The sequence below is a fragment of the Zeus faber genome (assembly GCF_960531495.2).
Source record: "Zeus faber genome assembly, chromosome: 4".
Taxonomy (NCBI): domain Eukaryota; kingdom Metazoa; phylum Chordata; class Actinopteri; order Zeiformes; family Zeidae; genus Zeus; species Zeus faber.
The window spans coordinates 33,837,107-33,858,829 of NC_137191.1; the positions used below are offsets into that span (position 1 = coordinate 33,837,107).

Consider the following 21,723-nt stretch of genomic DNA (forward strand, 5'->3'; position numbering starts at 1 on the left):
GAAGAGCCATGGTGGTGGCAGAAGTGGCAAGAACTGAGCAGGAACGCCTTAACATCAAAGCAGTGTCCCAGGGCCAGCAAGGACGTTGGACGTCATGGGAAGGTCTCATAGACAGGTCCATGTCATGGTCTGACCTATGGAAGATCCCCCAAGCTAAGCTCAGCTTCCTGATCAGAGCAACATATGACACCTTGCCTTGTCCACGAAACATCCACCAATGGTTTGGTGCCGAAGAGACCTGTCCCCTTTGCAATACCACCAACGCAAGCCTCCAGCACATCCTGTCGGGCTGCACGACAGCGCTGTCCCAAGGCCGCTACAGGTGGCGACACGACCAAGTTCTGAAGAAGCTGGCAGAGGTGTCAGTCATGCAGAAAGGAGGCAAACAGCAGACCTTCCGCTCCAGGACGACATCCCATCCTGTTTGCGAGGGCAGGAGAGAGTGTCAGACCCTCCCGCCAGAGAGATACAGCAAGACTCCTCTCACCGGGAAGTGAGTGGACCATGAGGGTCGACCTGGGGAAGCAGCTCCAGTTCCCAAGGGAGATTGTGGAAACAGCCCTGCAGCCAGACCTCATGTGGTCAGAGGCTTGTAAGACAGTCCTCCTGGTGGAACTCACTGTACCATGGGAGGGAGGTATGGAGGCTGCTTATGAGCGGAAGTGCGCCAAGTACTCTGATCTGGCGGCAGAGTGCAGGGAGGCGGGCTGGAAAGCTGTTATCTGCCCTGTGGAAGTGGGGTGTAGGGGCTTCGTAGGTTCCTCAACTGCTCGTCTACTCCGCGACATGGGATGTACAGGAGCTGGGCATCGGAAAGCCATGAAAGAGCTGGCAGAGGAGGCGGAGAAAGGCAGCTTCTGGCTGTGGCTAAGGAGAAAGCAGAAGGGTTGGGGGACAAACACCTAGAGCATCAGCAGGGGGTGGCAGGGACAGATCCCTGCCATCGCACCGCCACCGCGAGACGTACTGGGGTTAAAGGTGCGAAACGTTGATGAGTGGTGGTCCCCAGCTGATGACCCGTTTATGCCCACAGAGGTGTTCAGTGGGGTGTCACAGCACACCTGTTCAAAAGGCACTGGAGGAGGTGCGTCAGGCAGCAATGCCCAGCAGGAATACCAACACCTGTATCTTGAAATTGAAGGCAACAAAGTGTTGAATAGCATGATTGCATTCATAAATGTATCAATTTACAGTAATGCAGTGGAATGTACATTATGCTTAACCAGCATACTGTACACATGCTGAGTAACAGCCACTGGTAGTTCATCCTTTGAACTACTAGTGGTCTTTATTTGTTTGTTTTGACCACACACCCAGCATTTATTAGAGGCCTGGTTTCTATTTGAGTAACTGTTTATATTTGAGGAAATATGGTAACTCAAATACATGAATTACCTTATCTTCTAAAGCTGACACTGCAATCCGAAAATGAGGAGAAACAACAGGGCTCAGCAAAAGATTGAGTTGTGGTCTGAGGAGAACCTGTGGTGAGCCTCTGGCTTTCCTCCGGCCAATGGCTGGATAGAGAAACTGATAATCCTAACTAATATAAATCCGGTAAATTTGATCATTTAATAAAAATAAATGCAATGTCAATAACATCTAACATATTGTGATTATAATATTCTAAAAAATAATAGAATCTGTTGAAATTCTGAATGGCACATTAGGATGCAGTGCTAGTTTCAGGGTGATCAGAGATTTACAGAAGATTTTGATAAATTTTGTTTCCTTATTTTTCTTCTTGTATTGAAAACGAAAAACGCACACATAACTGAATAGGAGGGGAGCTTTGATTCCTCCAGAATGTGTCATGCATGCCGCGCTGTATTTTTCGTACCAGTTTCCCTCTATGTTTTTCTATATTTATTTATTGTCATTTGTTTCCTACTTGTATGAAACAAAAAAATGGAAACATAATTAAGAGGGTCCCACTCCGTCTTAGAGAGCAGGAGAGCTGTGTAATAGAGACAGAAGGAAATGGAGAGAAAAACAACTAGACTGATTTTATTTTTATATTTTTTTGTTAGTTTCCTACTTGTATGAAACGAAAAACGCAAACACAACTAAGTGAATGTCCCACACTCTGTCTCCCAAATGTGGGACAGATGTGGTCAAACATAAAATTAGACTGACAAAGGTATGATTACTCCTGGCCTGTAATTTTCATCATAGGTACACTTCGACTATGAGAGACAGAATGGGGGAAAAAAATCCAGGAAATCACATTGTAGGATTTTAAATGAATTAATTGGTAAATTCCTCGGTAAAATAAGTATTTGGTCACCTACAAACAAGCAAGATTTCTGGCTTTCACACACCTGTAACTTTTTTCTTTAAGAGGCTCCTCTGTCCTCCGCTCGCTACCTGTATTAATGGCGCCTGCTTGAACTTGTTAGAAGTATAAAAGACACCTGTCCACAACCTCAAACAGTCACACTCCAAACTCCACTATGGCCAAGACCAAAGAGCTGTCAAAGGACACCAGAAACAGAAATCAACTGTGGGAGCAATAATTAGAAAATGGAAGACATAAGACAACTGATAATCTCCCTCGATCTGGGGCTCCACGCAGGATCTCACCCCGTGGGGTCAAAATGAACACAAGGACGGTGAGCAAACATCCCAGAACCACACGGGGGGACCTAGTGAATGACCTGCAGAGAGCTGGGACCAAAGTAACAAAGGCTTCCATCAGTAAAACACTACGCCGCAAGGGACTCAAATCCTGCAGTGCCAGACATGTGCGCCTGCTTAAGCCAGTACATGTCCAGGCCCGTCTGAAGTTTGCTAGAGAGCATTTGGATGATCCAGAAGAGGACTGGGAGAATGTCATATGGTCAGATGAAACCAAAATAGAACTTTTTGGTAAAAACTCAACTTGTCGTGTTTGGAGGAGAAAGAAAGCTGAGTTGCATCCAAAGAACACCATACCTACTGTGAAGCATGGGGGTGGAAACATCATCCTTTGGGGCTGTTTTTCTGCAAAGTGACCAGGACGACTTATCCATGTAAAGGAAAGAATGAATGGGGCCATGTATCGTGAGTTTTGAGTGAAAACCTCCTTCCATCAGCAAGGGCATTGAAGATGAAACGTGGCTGGGTCTTTCAGCATGACAATGATCCCAAACACACCGCCCGGGCAACGAAGGAGTGGCTTCGTCAGAAGCATTTCAAGGTCCTGGAGTGGCCTAGCCAGTCTCCAGATCTCAACCCCATAGAAAATCTTTGGAGGGAGTTGAAAGTCCCGTGTTGCCCAGCGACAGCCCCAAAACATCACTGCTCTAGAGGAGATCTGCATGGAGGAATGGGCCAAAATACCAGCAACAGTGTGTGAAAACCTTGGGAAGACATACAGAAAACGTTTGACCTCTGTCATTGCAAACAAAGGGTGTATAACAAAGTATTGAGATTAACTTTTGTTATTGACCAAATACTTATTTTCCATCATAATTTGCAAATAAATTATTTAAAAAAATCAGACAATGTGATTTTCTTTTTGTCTCTCATAGTCAAGGTATACCTATGATGAAAATAACAGGCCTCTCATCTTTTTAAGTGAGAGAACTTGCACAATTGGTGGCTGACTAAATACTTTTTTGCCCCACTGTAATTAACACCCACTAACAAAAACTGTTGTGCATTGTTACTTGATGTACCTGGGAGTTGGGATCCTTGCTTCTCTGAGCTGACAGAAAGGCCACTGCCATGAAGTACTCAGGCCACTCCAAGTAGTCCATTCTCTTTTTGGTTACACTGCTATATGAGGTAGATAGAAAAGCAGGTAGAGAGAGAAAGACAGACACATGAATGGGGAAAAAGGTAGAGGTTAAATATGGATAATTGGTGAATTATTGTTGTTTGGCTGGGGAAAACCGAAGAGGGTGGTTTTTATTGGTGATGTGTAGTAATGTAATGGTAAGTCCAGTTTTCCTTTACTTTGTTAAAACTTGTAACTAATCTCAACAGTTATACAGTTCTGGCAAAACATATAGGCACCATATATTGCTAGTAATAATAATGGCACCTTTTAAGATTTCTGTGTGGAATAAGCTAAGTTTGTTATTTATATATATTTTCTTTCTACTGAAAACCCATGAAATACTTGAATTGATCAAGGATTGTTCAGTAGATTTTGCATACGTTGATCCTCCTGTTGCAATAAGGCGAGGGGGCCAACTCAGATTTTCCCTTGAATCTAATATTTATCATACAATGACCTTTTTTATTATTAGGTACCTTTCTCCATATTCATATTGAACATTTATCTGATTTAATTGAACGCTGAATTCAATATGGTCACCAAAATCCAATATGGTTGTATACAAGCCCATAAATGGAGATTTTCATGATAAAGTTGTAGTGGACAGTCCTCTCGTAAAACAGGATTTCATTTGGACCTCTCGGACATTCTAGGTCTGTGGATTAAACTCTTATCTGCCACTTTCAAAGAGAGGGGATAAGAACACTGTTTTATTGCTGAGTCTCCAACACAAGGCTCTGGAGAACTGGAGAACTGTAGAACTGGAGAGATATGGAGAACTGTCATTTCAGCATAGTTGTTTCACACCTGCAACATAAAAACGTTAGAATAACACCAACCAAACAGGAACTGAATCCTCCTACATCCTGGGAGACTGATAGTTAGACCTGATAAGAGCCACTCAGTGACCCATAGTGCGTCAGTTAGCTGTAAACCCATCCAGCCCCCTTTTTCCTCTTCCACGTTGAACGGTACCAAAATAGACCAAGAATTATAGACAAAACATGGTAAGATCGTTCTCCATAGAAGGGGGACTATGTAACAAAAAGCGGGGCTCTTCATCCCACAGGTCATCCACAGGACAGTTATTGCAGCAGTTCTTGATGATTAAAGAATAGATAGAGTGGCATTCCAGGTTGAGAAGTTGAACTCCACTTTCAGATTAACTCTGTCCTAGATGCAATGGCATACAAATACTCTGTTGTATGCCAAGCATGCTGACAGCAGGGGATTCATATTAAAAAATAAATAAAGAAATAACAAAATTTATCTAGACAGACAGACTAAAATAGGCCTATCATACAGGAGTTGAGGTTATTTTAATTTATGAATTAAAAAAAGATGAGGGCTGTTAAATAATTAAAATAATTAACCATGATTAATTGCATTATATTTGTGAAGTTAATTACAATTTTTAAATTCAAACAAATTTGACCTGAAAGGAAGATTTTTGAAAAGCAGTGCAATGATTTATAGTCATACTATGATTTGATTGATAAAAAGAAAAAAAACGAAATAATCTTTATCAAAATGTATTTCACGGGATTTTCACCAAAAACAAGCCACCATAGTTCATCGTATTCCTTCGCACTGAGTCAGTTGACAAACAAGCCTGTTTACATGAAATGCCACATTAAAGCATGGAAATTAATAAAATAAAAAAACATATATAAAATCAAAATAACTTTGCTGCAGACCCCCCGCAATTTCTAGGAGTCAGCGTTTCCGTTTTTTGACCGGTAAAGTCTGTTTAAGTCCGACATATTTCAATTTGTCCGGTCATTATGTCGGGTGAAAAAAATTTGCCCTTAAGTACAATTTGAATTAGTGCTGGGTGGATAATTTCGATAAAAATAAATAAATAAATAAAGATATGTTAATTTACGCGCTCTGCAAGTTGCAAAGGGACGCCAATCAATTTCGACTATCTAATGCTAATGTGAAAGCTTCACCTCCGACCAATCATGTCTGTCGATATATAACTAAGGCTCGACCCCTCCCTTGTGGTCAGGTTTGGCTTGTAAACACAGTAGAAACACACGGAGCAGAGACAGAGCCGCAGTGCCTAGAACTCTGAGAGACAAAGATAGATGAAAGATGATATTTCAGTTCGAACCCAAAGCAAATGATAATTAATAATTGTGTAAAATATGTCGACTGCGAGAGAAAATGAAGATGATAAATGCTCATGAAAGTTATTGCTTTACAACCAAGCGATGTCTAAATGCTAAGGGGCATGTTTTGTTCGGTGATTATTCCCAACTCCTTACATTCCTGCACACAACTGGCACAACTGATTTAGTTATCTATTTTTCTAGCTCATAAAAGAGCCACTTGTGTAAACACTCAATGTATGCTTTCATTTTATGATAGTGTTTGATATCTTTCATTGTCAAACATGTTTTCAGCGGTTACGAAAGGCAACAGCGAATCACATAGCCAGTCTCAGAATAGGCACAACCTTTTCTCCGTATATAAGCTTTTTTCCAAATGTAAAACTAGACTGATCAGACCACTGTTTTGAAGTACATCGGTATCTTTCTCTTTATTCTGCAGAATAAATGTCTTTAAAACTCACAACAAACTAATGTTTGTTTTCCTGTAGCGGGGAGATAAACCTCACCGACCACGCAGTGAGAATTCTCCAACACGACAGGACGTTCCAACGAAGACAGACAGCACCACAAACTTTATTATTTTTAGACCTACTTGCCGTATTTATTTTGTTTTTAATTGGATAAAAAGTTTATTTTAGTGAATTGTTAATTAAAGCGGCTGCACTTGTTACTTATTGTTTATGAACGGAAATTATTTGATTTTAAGTAGTAATATTCTGAATTTGTATTTATTTTTTTTAAATGGTGTTTACTGACAGGACTTTTTATTTTAAATTTTCAATAAATAAATAAATATTATACATCTACATTCCTTGATGTCATTCTCTATATAGCCTGCTTATCAACTGTTTTTGAGCTCAATAAACACTGATAGTATTTGACCGGAATCTCTCCCATTCGTCTGGGAAATTGAAATCTTCTAGGACATGTTGACCGGCACATTTCTTTTTATTTTTTTAACATTCTGCTAGGGTATCACGAGGGGGCCGGGCACCCCAGTTTGGGAACCCCTAGGATATAAAACAATGTCCATGTAACGTGAAGCCTTTCAAATTTAACCATTTGTAATTTGATTGTTGGTTAAAAAGTATTGTAATGATAGAGTTATTGCAAATTGGAAACTTTTTTTGTAATTTGTAGACTGTCCCTAAATTCAAATTGCACTGCCACGGCTGTAAAGTAGCAGCTCAGAATATCTGTAGAAATCATGAGTTTTCCAGGAGCATTACTAAGCAGGGGGTGTGAGGTAGAGCAAGTGTGAAGAAATTGTTAATTTAACATGAGTATAATTTTACAGTTTGAAATTGTGAACTCTTCATGCTAAAATCAGTTATTTGTCAAAAATTATGGGAGATTCAATGTATTGCAGCAGGGAGTGCTGATATAGAAATATCAGTTCACTCAAAAAATAACAGGCGGTCTTTAAAGAGAAGGAGAGAGAGAAACAAAGAGAGGCAAGTGGGGTTACAATTTACATGCATGAGAGTATGCATTGTTCATGGGAGGCCAGAGGTGGCCGATGAGAGGGCCAGAAAATGACATAGGCCTGAAATCAACACTCTATTCCTGGCATGAGAAGGATTAGTGGGTCTTCGGATATTTGTGACTGATGAGGTTGCATCAAGTGTTCTTGCACAGATCTCACAGATCACAACATCTGAAATTAGCAACCAACAGGTGGCTTGAACTTTGGGTGAACGGGCAGGAGAATTACAACTTTTTCCAAAAACCGTGGATGTTAGTGTAACAATATATCTAAATCTCTGTAATCACATAAACATATGCACACACATAATGAAGAACACAACATAATGAAGAACACAACCTCATATATAGCCCCAGCCACATATCTTTATTTCAGCACAGCGTGTTAATTCTCACACACATGTAGGTGCTTGCGGTCAGCCTTGGACTCCTGCTAAATATATTTGCTATAATACTGTATTGTTGTATGATCATCATCTTCTTTCGTATGACATCATATGTCCAGTACACTATCACGTAGCCATTTTATCGTTGCCAGGTCCAGTTCGAAGAGGCCAGCTTCAGACAGTAGACTGTGGTAGTCGTATCCATTGATCCATTGATACGATCAAAAATGGAGCTGCTGTTCCACGAACTGGCCCACGGAGGAAGCACAGAGGTAAACGAGGTAGCATTCGGGTCAGAATGAGGACGCAACCTTACCGTTCACCCCGGGCCAAGCATCCTGCTTGCCAACGTTCAGTCTCTGGAGAACAAGCTGGATGAACTTCGAGCAAGTATTAAATTCCAACAAGACACAAGGAACCGTTGCGTCTTCTGCCTGATGGAGACATAGTTAAACCCACTGGTGCCGGATGAAGCCATCCGTGTTCCGCGGCGACAGATCGGGGGAGTCGGGGAAATCCAAAAGGTGGAGGCGTCTGCCTCATGGTAAACAACGACTGGTGTAACCTTAACAACACCAAGTCTCTCTCTCGCTCTTGCTCGCCGAACCTGGAAGAGCTGACAATCTTATGCCGTCCATTTTATCTCCCCCGGGAATTCAGCAGAGTCATCATTACAGCTGTTTCTATCCCGCTGCAAGCGGATACCGACACAGCACTGTCTGACCTGTATGATGTGTTGTGCGGATTTCAAAACAAACATCCCGACGCGGCTGTGGTGGTGACTGGGGACCTTAACAGGGCGAAACTTAAAAATGTTCTGCCTAATTTCCACCTACACATCATGTGTGCCACCAGGGGAGATAGAACTTTGGACCATTGCTACACACCGTACAAGAACGAATACAAGACCGCCTCGCTCCCTGCTTTCGGGAAATCTGACCACGCCACGACCTCTCTGGTTCCCGTTTACAGGCCTCTGATCGCGTGAGAACTGGTGGTGACGAGGGAAGTGAAGCGGTGGACGGACCATCAGAGGCTGCGCTTCAGGACGCACTTGCTGACGTAGACTGGGACATGTTCCAATCAAGTTCAAGTGACGTCAGCTAGTTTACGGACGTAGCGGTGAGCTTCTTGGCTACGGTAGCAGACAGCATCGTTCCCACAGTGAAAGTTCGCATATTTCCAAACCAGAAACCGTGGGTTGACAAATCCATCCGCTGCGCTCTGAGTGCTCGCACGGCCACTGACAACGACGGTCTTGTATCCGGAAATATAGACAATTACAAAGCGCCTCTTACAATCTGCGGAGGGCGGTGAAGGACGCTAAACAGTCAATCAGGGAGACTGTGGAGCTATGGATGGAGGAGGGGGACACAAGACGCTTGTGGGAGGGGCTGTGGACGATAAAAAACTACAAGAGCAGCTCCTCCCCAGCCACGAGTGTGGACGCCTCCCTAGCCAACGAACTGAACTCCTTTTATGCGTGGTTTGAGTCTGGCAACAGCACCACTAGCTCGCCGGCTAATTGGAGTTACACCGCTAGGGCTGAGCGCGCACTCTCAGTGTCAGAGCATGATGTCAGGAAGGCTCTGATCCGGGTGAACACCAGGCTGCAGGCCCAGATGGCATATCTGGGCGAGTACTGAAAACCTGTGCTTACCAGCTAGCTCCGGTGTTCACGACAATATTCAACATTTCCCTGGCTGAATCAGTAGTCCCGTCCTGCTTTAAGACGTCCACCGTCGTTCCTGTCCCGAAGATCGCCTCTCCTGCCTGCCTGAATGACTACCGTCTGGTGGCCCTCACCTCGGTGGTCATGAAGTGTTTCGAGAGGCTGATTAAGGATTACATCTGCGCCTCCCTCCCCCGCACCTTGGACACGTTGCAGTTCACGTACCGGCAGAACACATCCACGGATGACGTGGTCTCCCAGGTACTGCACACCACGCTCACGCACCTGGATGGCTGGAAGGGGGCCTATGTGAAAAATGCTGTTCATCGATTACAGTTCAGCTTTCAACACCATAGTCCCCACCAGACTGGCTGTCAAGCTGAAGGAGTTAGGACTGAATACTCCGCTGTGTGCCTGGATCCTGGACCTCCTTACAGCCCGGCCCCAGGTGGTTAGGGTAGGGAAGCACATGTCCAGCTCCCTCACCCTGAATACAGGATCCCCCAGGGCTGAGTCCTCAGCCCCCTACTGTACTCCCTGTACACACATGACTGTGTGGCCAGGTCCAGCTGCAACACTATCATCAAGTTTGCTGATGACACGACCGTTGACGTGGGCCTGATCACCGACTGCGATGAGAAGGCCTACCACAAGGAGGTGGCTGACCTGTCACTCTGGTGCCAGGACAACTGCCTATACCTGAACGTAGCCCATCTGCTTCAAGGTTCCACGTGTTGTGCGTTCAGAGATGGTATTGTGCATACCTTGGTTGTAGCGAGTGGTTATTTGAGTTACTGTTGCCTTTCTATCATCTCGAACCAGTCTGCCCATTCTCCTCTGACATCCAAAGGGCATTTTTGTCCACACAACTGCCGCTTACTGGATATTTTTTCTTTTTCGGACTATTCTCTATAAACCCCAGAGATGGTTGTACGTGAAAATCTCAGTAGGTCAACAGTTTCAGAAATACTCAGACCAGCCCGTCTGGCACCAACAACCATGCAACGTTCAAAGTCACTTAAATCCCCTTTCTTCCCCATTATGATGCTCGGTTTGAACTTCAGCAAGTCATCCTCACCATGTCTACATGCCTAAATACAATGAGTTGCTTCCATGTGATTGGCTGATTAGCTATTTGTGTTATCAAGCAATTGAACAGGTGTACCTAATAAAGTGGCCCCGCTGTCGGGACGCACGTTGCTCTGGGACTTAATTTAGTGAAAACTGGATGTTTTTCTGTAAATACTTTACTTGTAAATAATAAATCCTGCACTTTTGTAACATCGCAACGCTACCGCACGCCAAGCCTTGATAAGAAACATATAGTCTTATATTGGAATTTGATTTTTTTTTTTACGATCACCCAAGCCTACTGTCTATGACATTTTCTGTAGTGCTCCAGTGATTTGCTGTTTGTATAACGCAGAGTGTTGATTCTTCAAGGCTCGAGAAAAACAGCATCCAGTCATCCCGGGGACAACAAAATATGTATATGTATATGTAACAGAAACCCTCCCTGGGACAGATGGGACACACACACACACACACACACACACACACACACACACACACACACCTCTTAATATTATTATTCCTCTTTTCAACTTCTCTATGCAGGGCATGCCCTTTGAAACTAACCAGAATATAAAATGCAGAGATGGCAAGCAAATAGCTAGCTACCAAGTGTATCTATTACATTAGCCTGGAACCCAAACGTACAAAGCCTTTAATCGCTATGGTACACTTGGGTGAATATTAAACATTTCAACATTTGCCACCAAGCACAGCAGTGAAAACACTATCCTAGAAATTTACTAAAACGTTCTTATTTTAACTACAACGTTTAAGAGGAGGAGCAGTTTTCTAAACGATCCAATAAGGGGATGCTAATTGTGGAAGACATTAAAAGATCACTTTTTGTTCAAATCTCCTCCACTGGGTGTCCAAATTTATAATATATTAATGGTAGGATACACGATACTACATACTGAAGGTCGGATACAACCCCTCCCCTACTTGCCACTGGGCCTAACAACTTTTCTGGGGGAAACCCTGAACAACCAAACGGAACCTTTCTCACATGGAAGTCACCTCAAAGTCTTGCATTAGTTCTTCCAGTGCTTTTTCCCGCGCCCGATTTGTGCAGAAAAAAGACAGATAGGATAAATAAAGAAATAGGAAAAAATCGATATAATGACATATATTACACTAGATTTGTAGTTTGCATTACCTGTCACTGCGACCGGGCGTCCCCAGGTCAGCGTTTTGTTCCATCTTCGCAGGATAAGCCCAGATCACACTGCTGTATCGTTCCGACGTTCAAGCATGGTCGTTTCTTCTTCGTCCTCGTCGTCTTCTTCTTGTTCGTCTTCTTCTTCTGGCGGTTGGCAAACGAATTTGGGTGCATTGCCGCCACCTACTGGTCTGAAGTGTGAAATGAAATTGTTCCTAACCCTCAAACTCTATTTCACGATTTTCGCTTTTCATTTTTTTGACCAGCCTTCTGCTAATGCCGACAGTTTTACATATAGTTTATGATAAAATATATCCCTGTCTTACCTAGACTGCTTTTTAATATTTCCCTCTCTCTATTATACAGTACCTTGTCCACAGTATCCACACCTACCGTCGATGTGTTTCCACCTCCCATCTGCATTACCCCAACTGTTGGCTTGATTTTAAACAAATGTCACCCTTGCATTCTGTACTGCTTTCTGTACTGCTTGCTTTCTGTATCATTTGTTGCATTTCTTATATTATATAATTTTTGATTATTCATTTTCTCTCACATTTGCTGATTTTTACTTGGACATACATAATGCTTCCTTATTCAATTGAATGTTTCTAGACTCTTAACTAGAACACGAGTCTGAGCATATTACCACGGTCTCTGGTCGAAACTCCTTCACCCATTATAATGTCAGAATTATTGCAATAAATTCACTAGTACACTGATAGATCATTTGATAACGTTTTATCATTAACAGTGTCAAATTTGGGAACTGCAAAAGCTACAGCAGCACGTCAATGTTCAAGCCTGTAGATGGAGTCCGGAAATCCGACTCCCGTGTTTAGCTTTGCACCAAGGAACGCGAGAACACACACAGATTCCGTTTTATTGAGGACATTTACCAGTATTTGAATCTTTATTTTAAATTAGCATTCAAGATTCAAGAGGTTTATTTGTGACATACATATACAGTACATACGTTCATACATATATGCAGTGAAATGTCAATGCAATGGTGATTGACGGTGATGAACGGTGATTTGCACAATATGTGACAGACTGAACACAATAGCTACCTAATTTCTACCTGGCTAACTAACTGAAACTAACTGATTCCTAAGACGTAATGCAGCAAGTAAATAGAATAATATAGAATAAAATAAAATAAAATAACTCAAGAAATTAATACAGAGTGGGGTACAAAACAGAAATAAAGGGAATAGGCTATTATGTATATACAGATATGTGCATTAAAGTGGCATGTGAATATAGTGACGTAGTGTGTGTGGAGATATATAGTACAGTGTACAACAGTACAGCACAGCAATACAGTAACACCGAGAAGAACAGCAATACAGTACAGTATGCAGTTACCCAGAACAGTGATAAAGTAAATACTAAGATGTGTGTAATCCACACAGAGCGCCCGCGCAAGCGGCCGGAAGAGGCGGCGCCACGATCGCAGGATGGTACAATGCTTATAACATTTCCGACATTATATATACACACACACACACACACACACACACACACACACACACACACACACACACACACACACACACACATATAAAGTTGTCTTTTATTGAGAGCATTCAGTATTCAGAGGCATTTCGTTCATATTATTATTTTCAACAGTAGAAACAAAAATAAGGAAGGAAAGGGGTCGGGAACCTTTTTGGCTGGGAGAGCCATAAAAGCCAAATATTTCAAAATGTATTTCCTTGTCAGCCAAATAATATTTAATAAAATTGAATGCAACCCTAATGCGTGCATTTTTTAAGTAAGGCATACATTTTTAACGTATAACACATCTCTGAGTTCTTAAAAAAGCGCTTTATATAATACATTTATCTTTATTCTTCTTAATAATATTGTTGTTATACTGTAGCTAACCAATAATAAATGAAATACTTTTTACCATTAATGCGACTTGTGGTGCTGCATGGTTTTGCTGATGGCCTTGTAGTCTGATTCATACGTAGTGAGGTTAAGCTTCATGCAAGCGTTGAGGCTTCCATCAGTTAAACGTGAGCGTAGGTTGCTCTTAATGTTTCTCAGATGAGAGAAAGACTGCTCACATGCGTATGTAGAGCCAAACATGGTTAATACGGTAATACTCACACGCTGCATTGTGTGGTATGTGACGGGAAGCTCGTTCCAAGTTTTAAGAATCAGCTGGTCTTCAGGTTCAAGTTCAAGTTCAAGAGATTATTTGTCACATACATATTGAAGTTGTTTCCGTTTCTGTCCACTTGTGTTCACTTGCCAGCTCTGCTCGCTGTCGCGCAAGTCTCTGATGCAGACCGTGTGGATGAGTGATGAATTTAAAAAGAATAGAGCGCTCACGAAACTCTCTAAAACGCGCTTTGAATGACTACAGGAGATTGGACGGCCAGCTAGCTGCTGGAGATCAAATGTTGAGTGGGGTCACTTGCTAAGCACGCATCTCTAAATTTTCCCACACCACGGCCAAATGACACAGAATAATTATTTATTACTTGTTAATTGTGATGAAAACTTTTAGCTCAAAATTGTCTGCGAGCCATATACCGTCAACGAAAGAGCCATAATTGGCTCGCGAGCCACAGGTTCCCGACCCCTGATATAAGGGATGGAGGGATATGGGAAGCTTCACGTGGAAAATGGGAAATAAATAACTGAGGACCAAGAAAATGATAAAGGGGAAAAAATAAAATAAGAATAAAAATGTAAATTTAAAATAAAACAATGCAATAACTGAACAAATTAAAATTGAAATAAAGTTTATATCGAGAAAAACAGTACAAAAGAAATTAGTCTGAATATACTATGGGACACTCAAAAGTTTATTTTGTCGTGAGGTGATAGCTATTAATTTCATAGCTATCACCTCACGACAAAACAAACTTTTGTCCCTAACCTAACCCTTAGCCCATGACAAACAAAACTTAAACGGGCTAGATATCTTCTTTCATTGAAAAAACTAAAAAAACTTCAAAATAAGATATCTAACTGGAAACAGGAATATTATGAAGGTGGTCCTAAGGCTACAAGACTGTTGGCAAGGCGATTTAGGAAACAACAGATGGTAAATACAATACACAAGTGCAGAAATTGTTGCTCAGCTCAACTGAGGTATAATGCTAGAGAATTAGAAAACACATTCAAAGATTACTATAGAAATTTTGGAAATGCATTATAAGACAGCTCACATTTTGGAGTGTAACTTCACATAATTTACAATGTAATTTCCCGAAACTTACAGTTTACCTTCCTTGGGGATTTAGAGTGAAACTTCCCGACATGTACCCTGTAATTTCTCGAAACGTACTGTGTTGTTAGGCTCACGACTCAGACCAGAGGTGGGCCCAGAAGCACGACGCAGGGGAGCGGCTGAAAGTTCACAAAGCAGAGGTTTATTCAAGTAAACAGGCCAGGGTCAGAAAAGCCAGGATATCCGTAAGTGATAGAAAACAAGTAAGGCAAGGAACAGGCAGGGAATCGAAATCTGTAAGACAGGCAAAGGATCAAAATCCGGCGAATCAACAAGGTATTAGATGGATCCTAGATGGTACACTAGAGAGCTCAGCCTCAGCAAAAACAATCTGGCACAGAACAGAGGAGGTGGACCAATATAAGTACTGGGTGACTGATGAGGAGATGAGCTGCAGGTCAGGGGAAGAGCGGGAAACCTAGGTGACATTGAGCAAAGGGGAGTGGCCGGATCTGAAATGACAGAAGAGTTACTGACAAGGCGAAAGGCAAAACTAGATTAACATAAATGAGTAGACCAAAGAATGCTGGATCTCAGTGAAGGTTCCTGATAGAACCCCCCCCCTCTAGGGACGTTCCCTGACGTCCCACCGGGCTGGTCTGGGTGGTCCCGGTGGAAGTCCTGGATGGCTGAGTAGGGACCCATGCACCTCCCAATCCACCAGATACTGGAAGCCCCTACCCCTACGCCAAAACCTCAGTAGACGGGACACTGGCCTCACATTCCTGCTCTGGAAAAAGGGGCGGCTGATAGCCGCGGGAACACTAGAACTGGAAGAGACCCGTAGTGGAGCTGGGCGTGGTTCTGGAAACCATGCAGCGCAGCGCGGTCTCCATCTCCTGGTTCATCCTCTCCGACTGGCCATTGGACTCGGGTGGAACCCTGAAGAGAGGCTGACTGTGGCCCCCAGTAGTCTGCAAAACACAGTCCAAAAACAAGAAGTGAATTGTGGCCCCCTGATCCGATACGATGTCTCTAAGGAGGCTGTGCAACCTGAACACCTGGTTTAGCATGCCTTTGGCCATCTCTCCGGCAGTGGGCAGTTTAGGCAGTGGTAAAAAGTTAGCTGCCTTTGAGAATCTATCCACCATTGTGAGAATTGTAGTGTTACCTTCAGAAGTGGAAAGGCCTGTGACAAAGTCCAACGAGACGTGAGACCATGGACGAGGATTGGGCAGAGGCTGAAGCAGACCTGCTGGGGCTTGGCAGGGGTTCTTGTTCTGCGAACACACCAAAGATGAAGCCACAAACTCCCGGGTGTCCCGATACATAGACTCCCACCAGAAGCGCTGTCGGAGGAGAGAGAGAGTTCAGGCTACTCCCGGGTGACAAGCTAGCTGGGAGGAATGCCCCCACTGCAGGACCAAACATTGGCTGGCACAAACAGGCAGTTATCATGAAAATTAATTAATTAATTAATTAATTAATGTAATGTTAATGTTTCAATTGCTGGGGGATGGGTGACTAGAAAGGGCGTTCTTTATCCTTTGCTCCACTTCCCAGGCCCCCACTCCGACAATACAGGGCCGCGGCAAAATGTCTTCTGGCTGTGAAGGGTGGTCCTCAGCTTGGTGGATGCATGACAGAGCGTCGGGTTTGGTGTTTTTCGACCCCGGAGTCAAACCGGGGTCAAACCGATTGAAAAAAAAGCGCCCACCTGACCTGCCTGGGGCTAAGTAAGGTCAATGCTGTGAGGGGTGCTGCTACCTGGCTGAAATGATGGATGAACCTCCTGTAAAAGTTAGCAAACCCCCAAAACTGCTGCAACTTCTTTCTGGAGGCCGGGGCCGGCCAGTCGACGACTGCCCGAACCTTGGCTGGGACCATCTGTATTCTCCCCTCCTCAGCCACAAACCCCAAAAAGGAGACCCTGGGAACATCAAAACTCACATTAATCGGCTTTCACACATAGTTTATTCTCCAGAAGCCTCTGGAGGACACACTTGACATGGTGGACGTGTTCCAGCTCAGATCTGGAGAAAATCAAAATATCATCCAGGTAGACACACACAAACACATTAATAAAGAGCTAATGGCATGACTAGGAACTAGTAATGTCCCCTGGGAGTGTTAAAGGGTGTCTCCAGAGACAGCAGAGGGGGGTTGAAGTTATGTCCTGCTCAGCTCCATTCCGGAACGGTCCATTCAAGAGTCACAAAGTGTGTAATTATTCTCCCTCGTTGCAAGATTCTCTAAAAAGACCTCGACCCGCTGGTGACGTAATTTGCATAATACCCCCCACGATGGGGCAAGTATAGACCTAGCTTAAGTACTCTGCAAGTATATTACTTACTCTCTAAATACAGAGTAACAACAGGGGGCGGGTTGGATTATTAAGTTTCCACTGTTTTCCCATTCTTACTTGGTAAGTACAGAGTAACAACAGGGGGTGGGCTGGATTATGACGTCTCCACTGTTCTACCGTTTTTACTCTGTAAATACAGAGTACACTATCATGTCACAAACTAACACCATGCAACAGGTCATTAACAACAGACCACAGCTCCATTCAAACAGACAATGAGAAAACATTATTGAACATGATTAGATAGAATACATTATATTTTTAACATCTTAACTATATAAACATTACTATTATACAATATAAATATTCTGTATAAATTGTACTATATACAAATTAAACAACAATTTTTCTTAACTCTCAACTTATGATCTTAACAAAAACAAGGGTCTACAATTTTGCATGGCAATCAAAATCAAAATGCAGTTATAAAATGATTCATAGTAAAAAAACAACACTAAATCTTCACTTATTTTAAATCTTCAAGAACATTACTATACAGCACCATAACTTAAGACATTATCCTCCATGAACCTGGCATGCTGTTTATAATAACTGTGTGAAGTGTAGTCTCTTGATGAATTTGATGTGTTGATGAAAATGGAGAGAATGCTGACGCTGACCTGAGTAAAATAATAGATTTATTACAAAAGAACAGCATCATCCCCGACTTTCCTATGAATGTCCAGGAGAGAACCGAGCCGGATGGATTCTCTCTCAAATGTCACTTGGGCGTGTTCTTTTATACAACATTTACCATTTGGTTCCCCTACATAGGTCACAGGTCACATTTCACCTCCCTTATCACCGGGACCCCTGGTGATGTGCTCTCTCTCTCGGGACCCCTGGCACCATTTCTTAGTAACTATCTTATATGATGGGGCTGTCTTGGGACGCCACAAATTCCAAGACACCTCATATTTCCCCCCTTTGAGAGTACACAAAGTCTCGACAGAGAGAAGAGTCATTGAAGTTACAACGTTAATTGGCCTAATAGAACTCACCCACTAACAAACAAACTGATTATATTATACCCTTCTGAACCTGCTTAGTCATAGCAATACAATACATTTGTGGAGTGTGAGAGCGAAAAACCCATCTGGCAGCTTCCTTTCTTAGTTCTTTCAACAAACAATCAATACAGGAAAATTCTCTCATGGTTCCTCTGCCCCAGGCAACCACCTATTGCACTCCAAATCAATTAACCGCAAATAAGAAGGGTTTAGACAACTGTACAGGATGTTACATGTAAATGCATACATTCAGAACCTCAGAAATAAATCTAAAATTTGTCCAAAGTCAGGCTGGTCGACGCATCGGACCCTCCAATGAACCTTTCCCTGCCTATTATCAATGTCCCTCTAAACCTGCATAAAAACAAAACACCTGAGGTCCCAATATATTCATTTCACCCTGTTACAGAAAACTTCAAAAAAACAATACTAAATCAAAGTAATATGTCTTGCTAAAAATATCTACTGTAGAGCACAGACATTTCATCAATAATACAGGTTACATTGTAATAAACAAACTCCAATATTATAAAAACCTGCATAACACATATGTATGTATTAAACTGTTGCTTTTTAACACCATCAACTTTTAATAATATTTCACTCAACACTATTGATCATGACGTCCTCATTCAGGGTCCGTCGTCCATTTTCATCCTCCATTTTTTAATGTCCATGTTTGAGTGTTCAAGTCCATTAGGCTGTTAGGATCTCCGGACACAGCCACCCTCTGACTGGTCCTGAAAGAAAGAAGCCAGCCAGTATCTTGCACAAACATCAACTACACTATAATAATTTCACTTTTGCATTATACTTTAATATTTTTCCAATTTATGATTAACATTTTCCTTTTCCCCCCTTTGTCCATGCATTTTCTTGATTAAAAATAGACTTGAGTCTATGACGGAATCAGATATTCAGAATGGATATTTCTCTACTAGTGTTAGCTCCTCCTTCATCACTATTTCCTCCTCATCTTCACTGACGTCATTACCTCCCAATAGTGACATCTGAACATTTTCTCCCGGCATTACAACTCCAACCCATCTCAATATCATGGCCTAAGCAAAAGGTCAACAACACCATACAAAAACAAAATATCACACACAGTGATAGCAGAGCAGCCCCCAGAACCTGAGCAACTACACCTCCTAGTGGTCCTAATTTATCTTGCAACCAAGCATTGGCTGACCACCATGCTCCTTCTGATGGCCCAAACGCATCCCTTATGCGTTTCAATGCATCTATGACATTAGTCATGTTATCGGCAACATAAGGGATCAACGTATAACAGGCATCTCCGGTTAGATTTAAAGCCACGTAAAGGCCACCTTGTTTGGCCAAAATAAAATCAAGAGCCATGTCGTGTTTCAGCAACGTCAATCGATGACTCCTCTGGGCGTTTGACAAATATTCAATACCTCTTGTGGTCTCATTTGCAAAACCTTGTAGGGTATATGTGATATTATCAATATGATCGGCTAAGAATGTGGCCCCATACCATGGAAACAATCCTATAGCCCATTTTTCTCCTAAAGATATCCTCCAATGATAAGACTCCAAATTGTGAAACTGTGCCAAGTCTCTTTTCTTCCTACTCTCAGCAGTCTTTGCAGAGTTACCTTCATCTGGCTCTTGTCCCTTCCGGATAACAAAAACATCATAAGGAAGTTTCAACTGTGCCATTTAGCAACATCCAATCCACCCATACGGCAAAAACAAGTATGCTTTGTCATCACATACCCACCAAATATCTTTAAATGTTCCTATAGTCACATTACCCGGTAAAGTTTGATTCTTTACTCTTAAAGCTTTACTCTGTACTTACTCTGGAGCTGGCACTCTCACTACACACGGACAATTCAAATTAGTAGTCATTCTAAAGGAGTGAGTTAACTGTTGGAACCACAGATTTCTATTTGCCCACGGGTCTGCTACTTGCAGCACCAAGGAATCAGACCCATATGCTTTCCACCGGGTTTCTCTCTTCTGTAAAGCATGAAGAGGTTCAGTCATGTCTTTTGATGTCCATTCCGGTTCAATAAAATCATTGACCACATTTGATATAGTCGTCTGAACTATTTCACCTGAATCTCTATCAATCACCTCTGCAATTGGCTCTCTAATTACAGAGCTCTCCTTGCCAGTGTTCAAATTAATTTCCAACTTCGTCATAGTCTTCTGAGTTATATTTACCAGTTTCTTAAATTATGGCGATGTAGTGATAGGTGTCAGTGCCTTATCTACAGACTTCGTAGACACCAAAAAAGTCATCATTATTTTATTGGTAGGGGATCTCATTCTCCCAACCTCACTTGTATGTTTACCAGGAGTTACAAACGTAGAAGTTGTCATCCTCGTTGTGGTAACATCCTTCTCTGCCAATGTAGTGGTGGTAGTGGTAGCCACAGTGGTAACTGGCGATGATACGTTAATGCTACTAATTATTCTTCGTGCTAAGGTAATAGATATCATCGGTCCAACAGTCACCCTTGGTGTGACTGATTGTATTTGAACTTCTTGAGCAATCGTACTTATTTCTTTAGTGTCCAGACCTTTTACTACAGGCATTTTTTTCCGAATTCTATATCCTGATTCCCAAAATTTTTGCCTTGGGAAATGTTTAAACTCTGGATCGAAATATGTGCATGTATATTCTCCTTGATCTTCCCGCATGACATTTCCTATGACAAGTGAACAGTCATCTTGAACTTTAACCCGTCTCCTCTCATTCTGCAACATAAACTTTCGTAGACTGCGAGGCCCACTGCTATTATCAGGTCCCGTTAGCACTATGTCTTCACCATGCACATTTTCCCATTTAGGGGGAATAGTTTCACCATTGTTCTATCTACTACATTTACTACATGGCAACTGAACTGCCCTTCCCAAAGTCACTTCAACCCTAGTCCTCGTATCGCTTTGGTCTAACCCTTTTTCGGGTTGGCTTTGGACTCCTTGGCCCAACAGGGTTTGTGTATTCTCCTGGAGAGGTATCACAGCCCTCTGGAGTCTTTGACGACTCATACTCTCTGGAGTTAGACACTGTTGTTACTGGGACATGTTGAAAATCAATGTCACCAAAGTGTCTCTCTCGCTCAGGGACTGACAATTCGTCCCTGAGATCATCAAAAGTGTGCTCAACCTCATCATGCACACCCACATCATCAACAACATCAACATAGTCAATCCCTTCTTCTGGGTCTTGACCTTGGAGGTCCTCATGAATCTCTGCTGTGTCTGCAGCTTCTGTTGGCTGTCTAGAGCTTTCAGCATCTTTGCTCTGTGATCGAGGTGCCTCTTCCTTTGGCGCCCTAACACAATGTGATAAATGGTACCATGTAGGAGAACCTTTAACCTGAACCGCAGTTCCTATACTGCGAACAACTTCGAATGGTCCTTCGCGGCGTTTGTTAAACCACTTCCTCCTAAACACCTACACGAATACCTTGTCCCCAGGTTGCACCGCGTTCCTCTTCTGCTCATCAAGTCTCTCTAG

General features: G+C 42.5%; 1 protein-coding gene across 3 annotated transcripts in view; it reads right to left on the bottom strand.

Moving 5' to 3' along the window:
* Positions 1 to 11,782, bottom strand: part of dctd (dCMP deaminase) — a 79,554-nt gene extending 67,772 nt beyond the window's left edge. For all 3 annotated transcript variants that reach the window (XM_079998689.1, XM_079998688.1, XM_079998687.1), the window contains exons 1-2: positions 11,654 to 11,782; positions 3,660 to 3,759 (exon numbers count right to left, since the gene is read on the bottom strand). In XM_079998689.1, the coding sequence (XP_079854815.1) occupies positions 3,660 to 3,759; positions 11,654 to 11,697 (144 nt within the window). In that variant the 5' untranslated portion in view covers positions 11,698 to 11,782. The remainder of the gene's footprint in view (positions 1 to 3,659; positions 3,760 to 11,653) is intronic.
* Between the last annotated feature and the right edge of the window lie 9,941 nt (positions 11,783 to 21,723).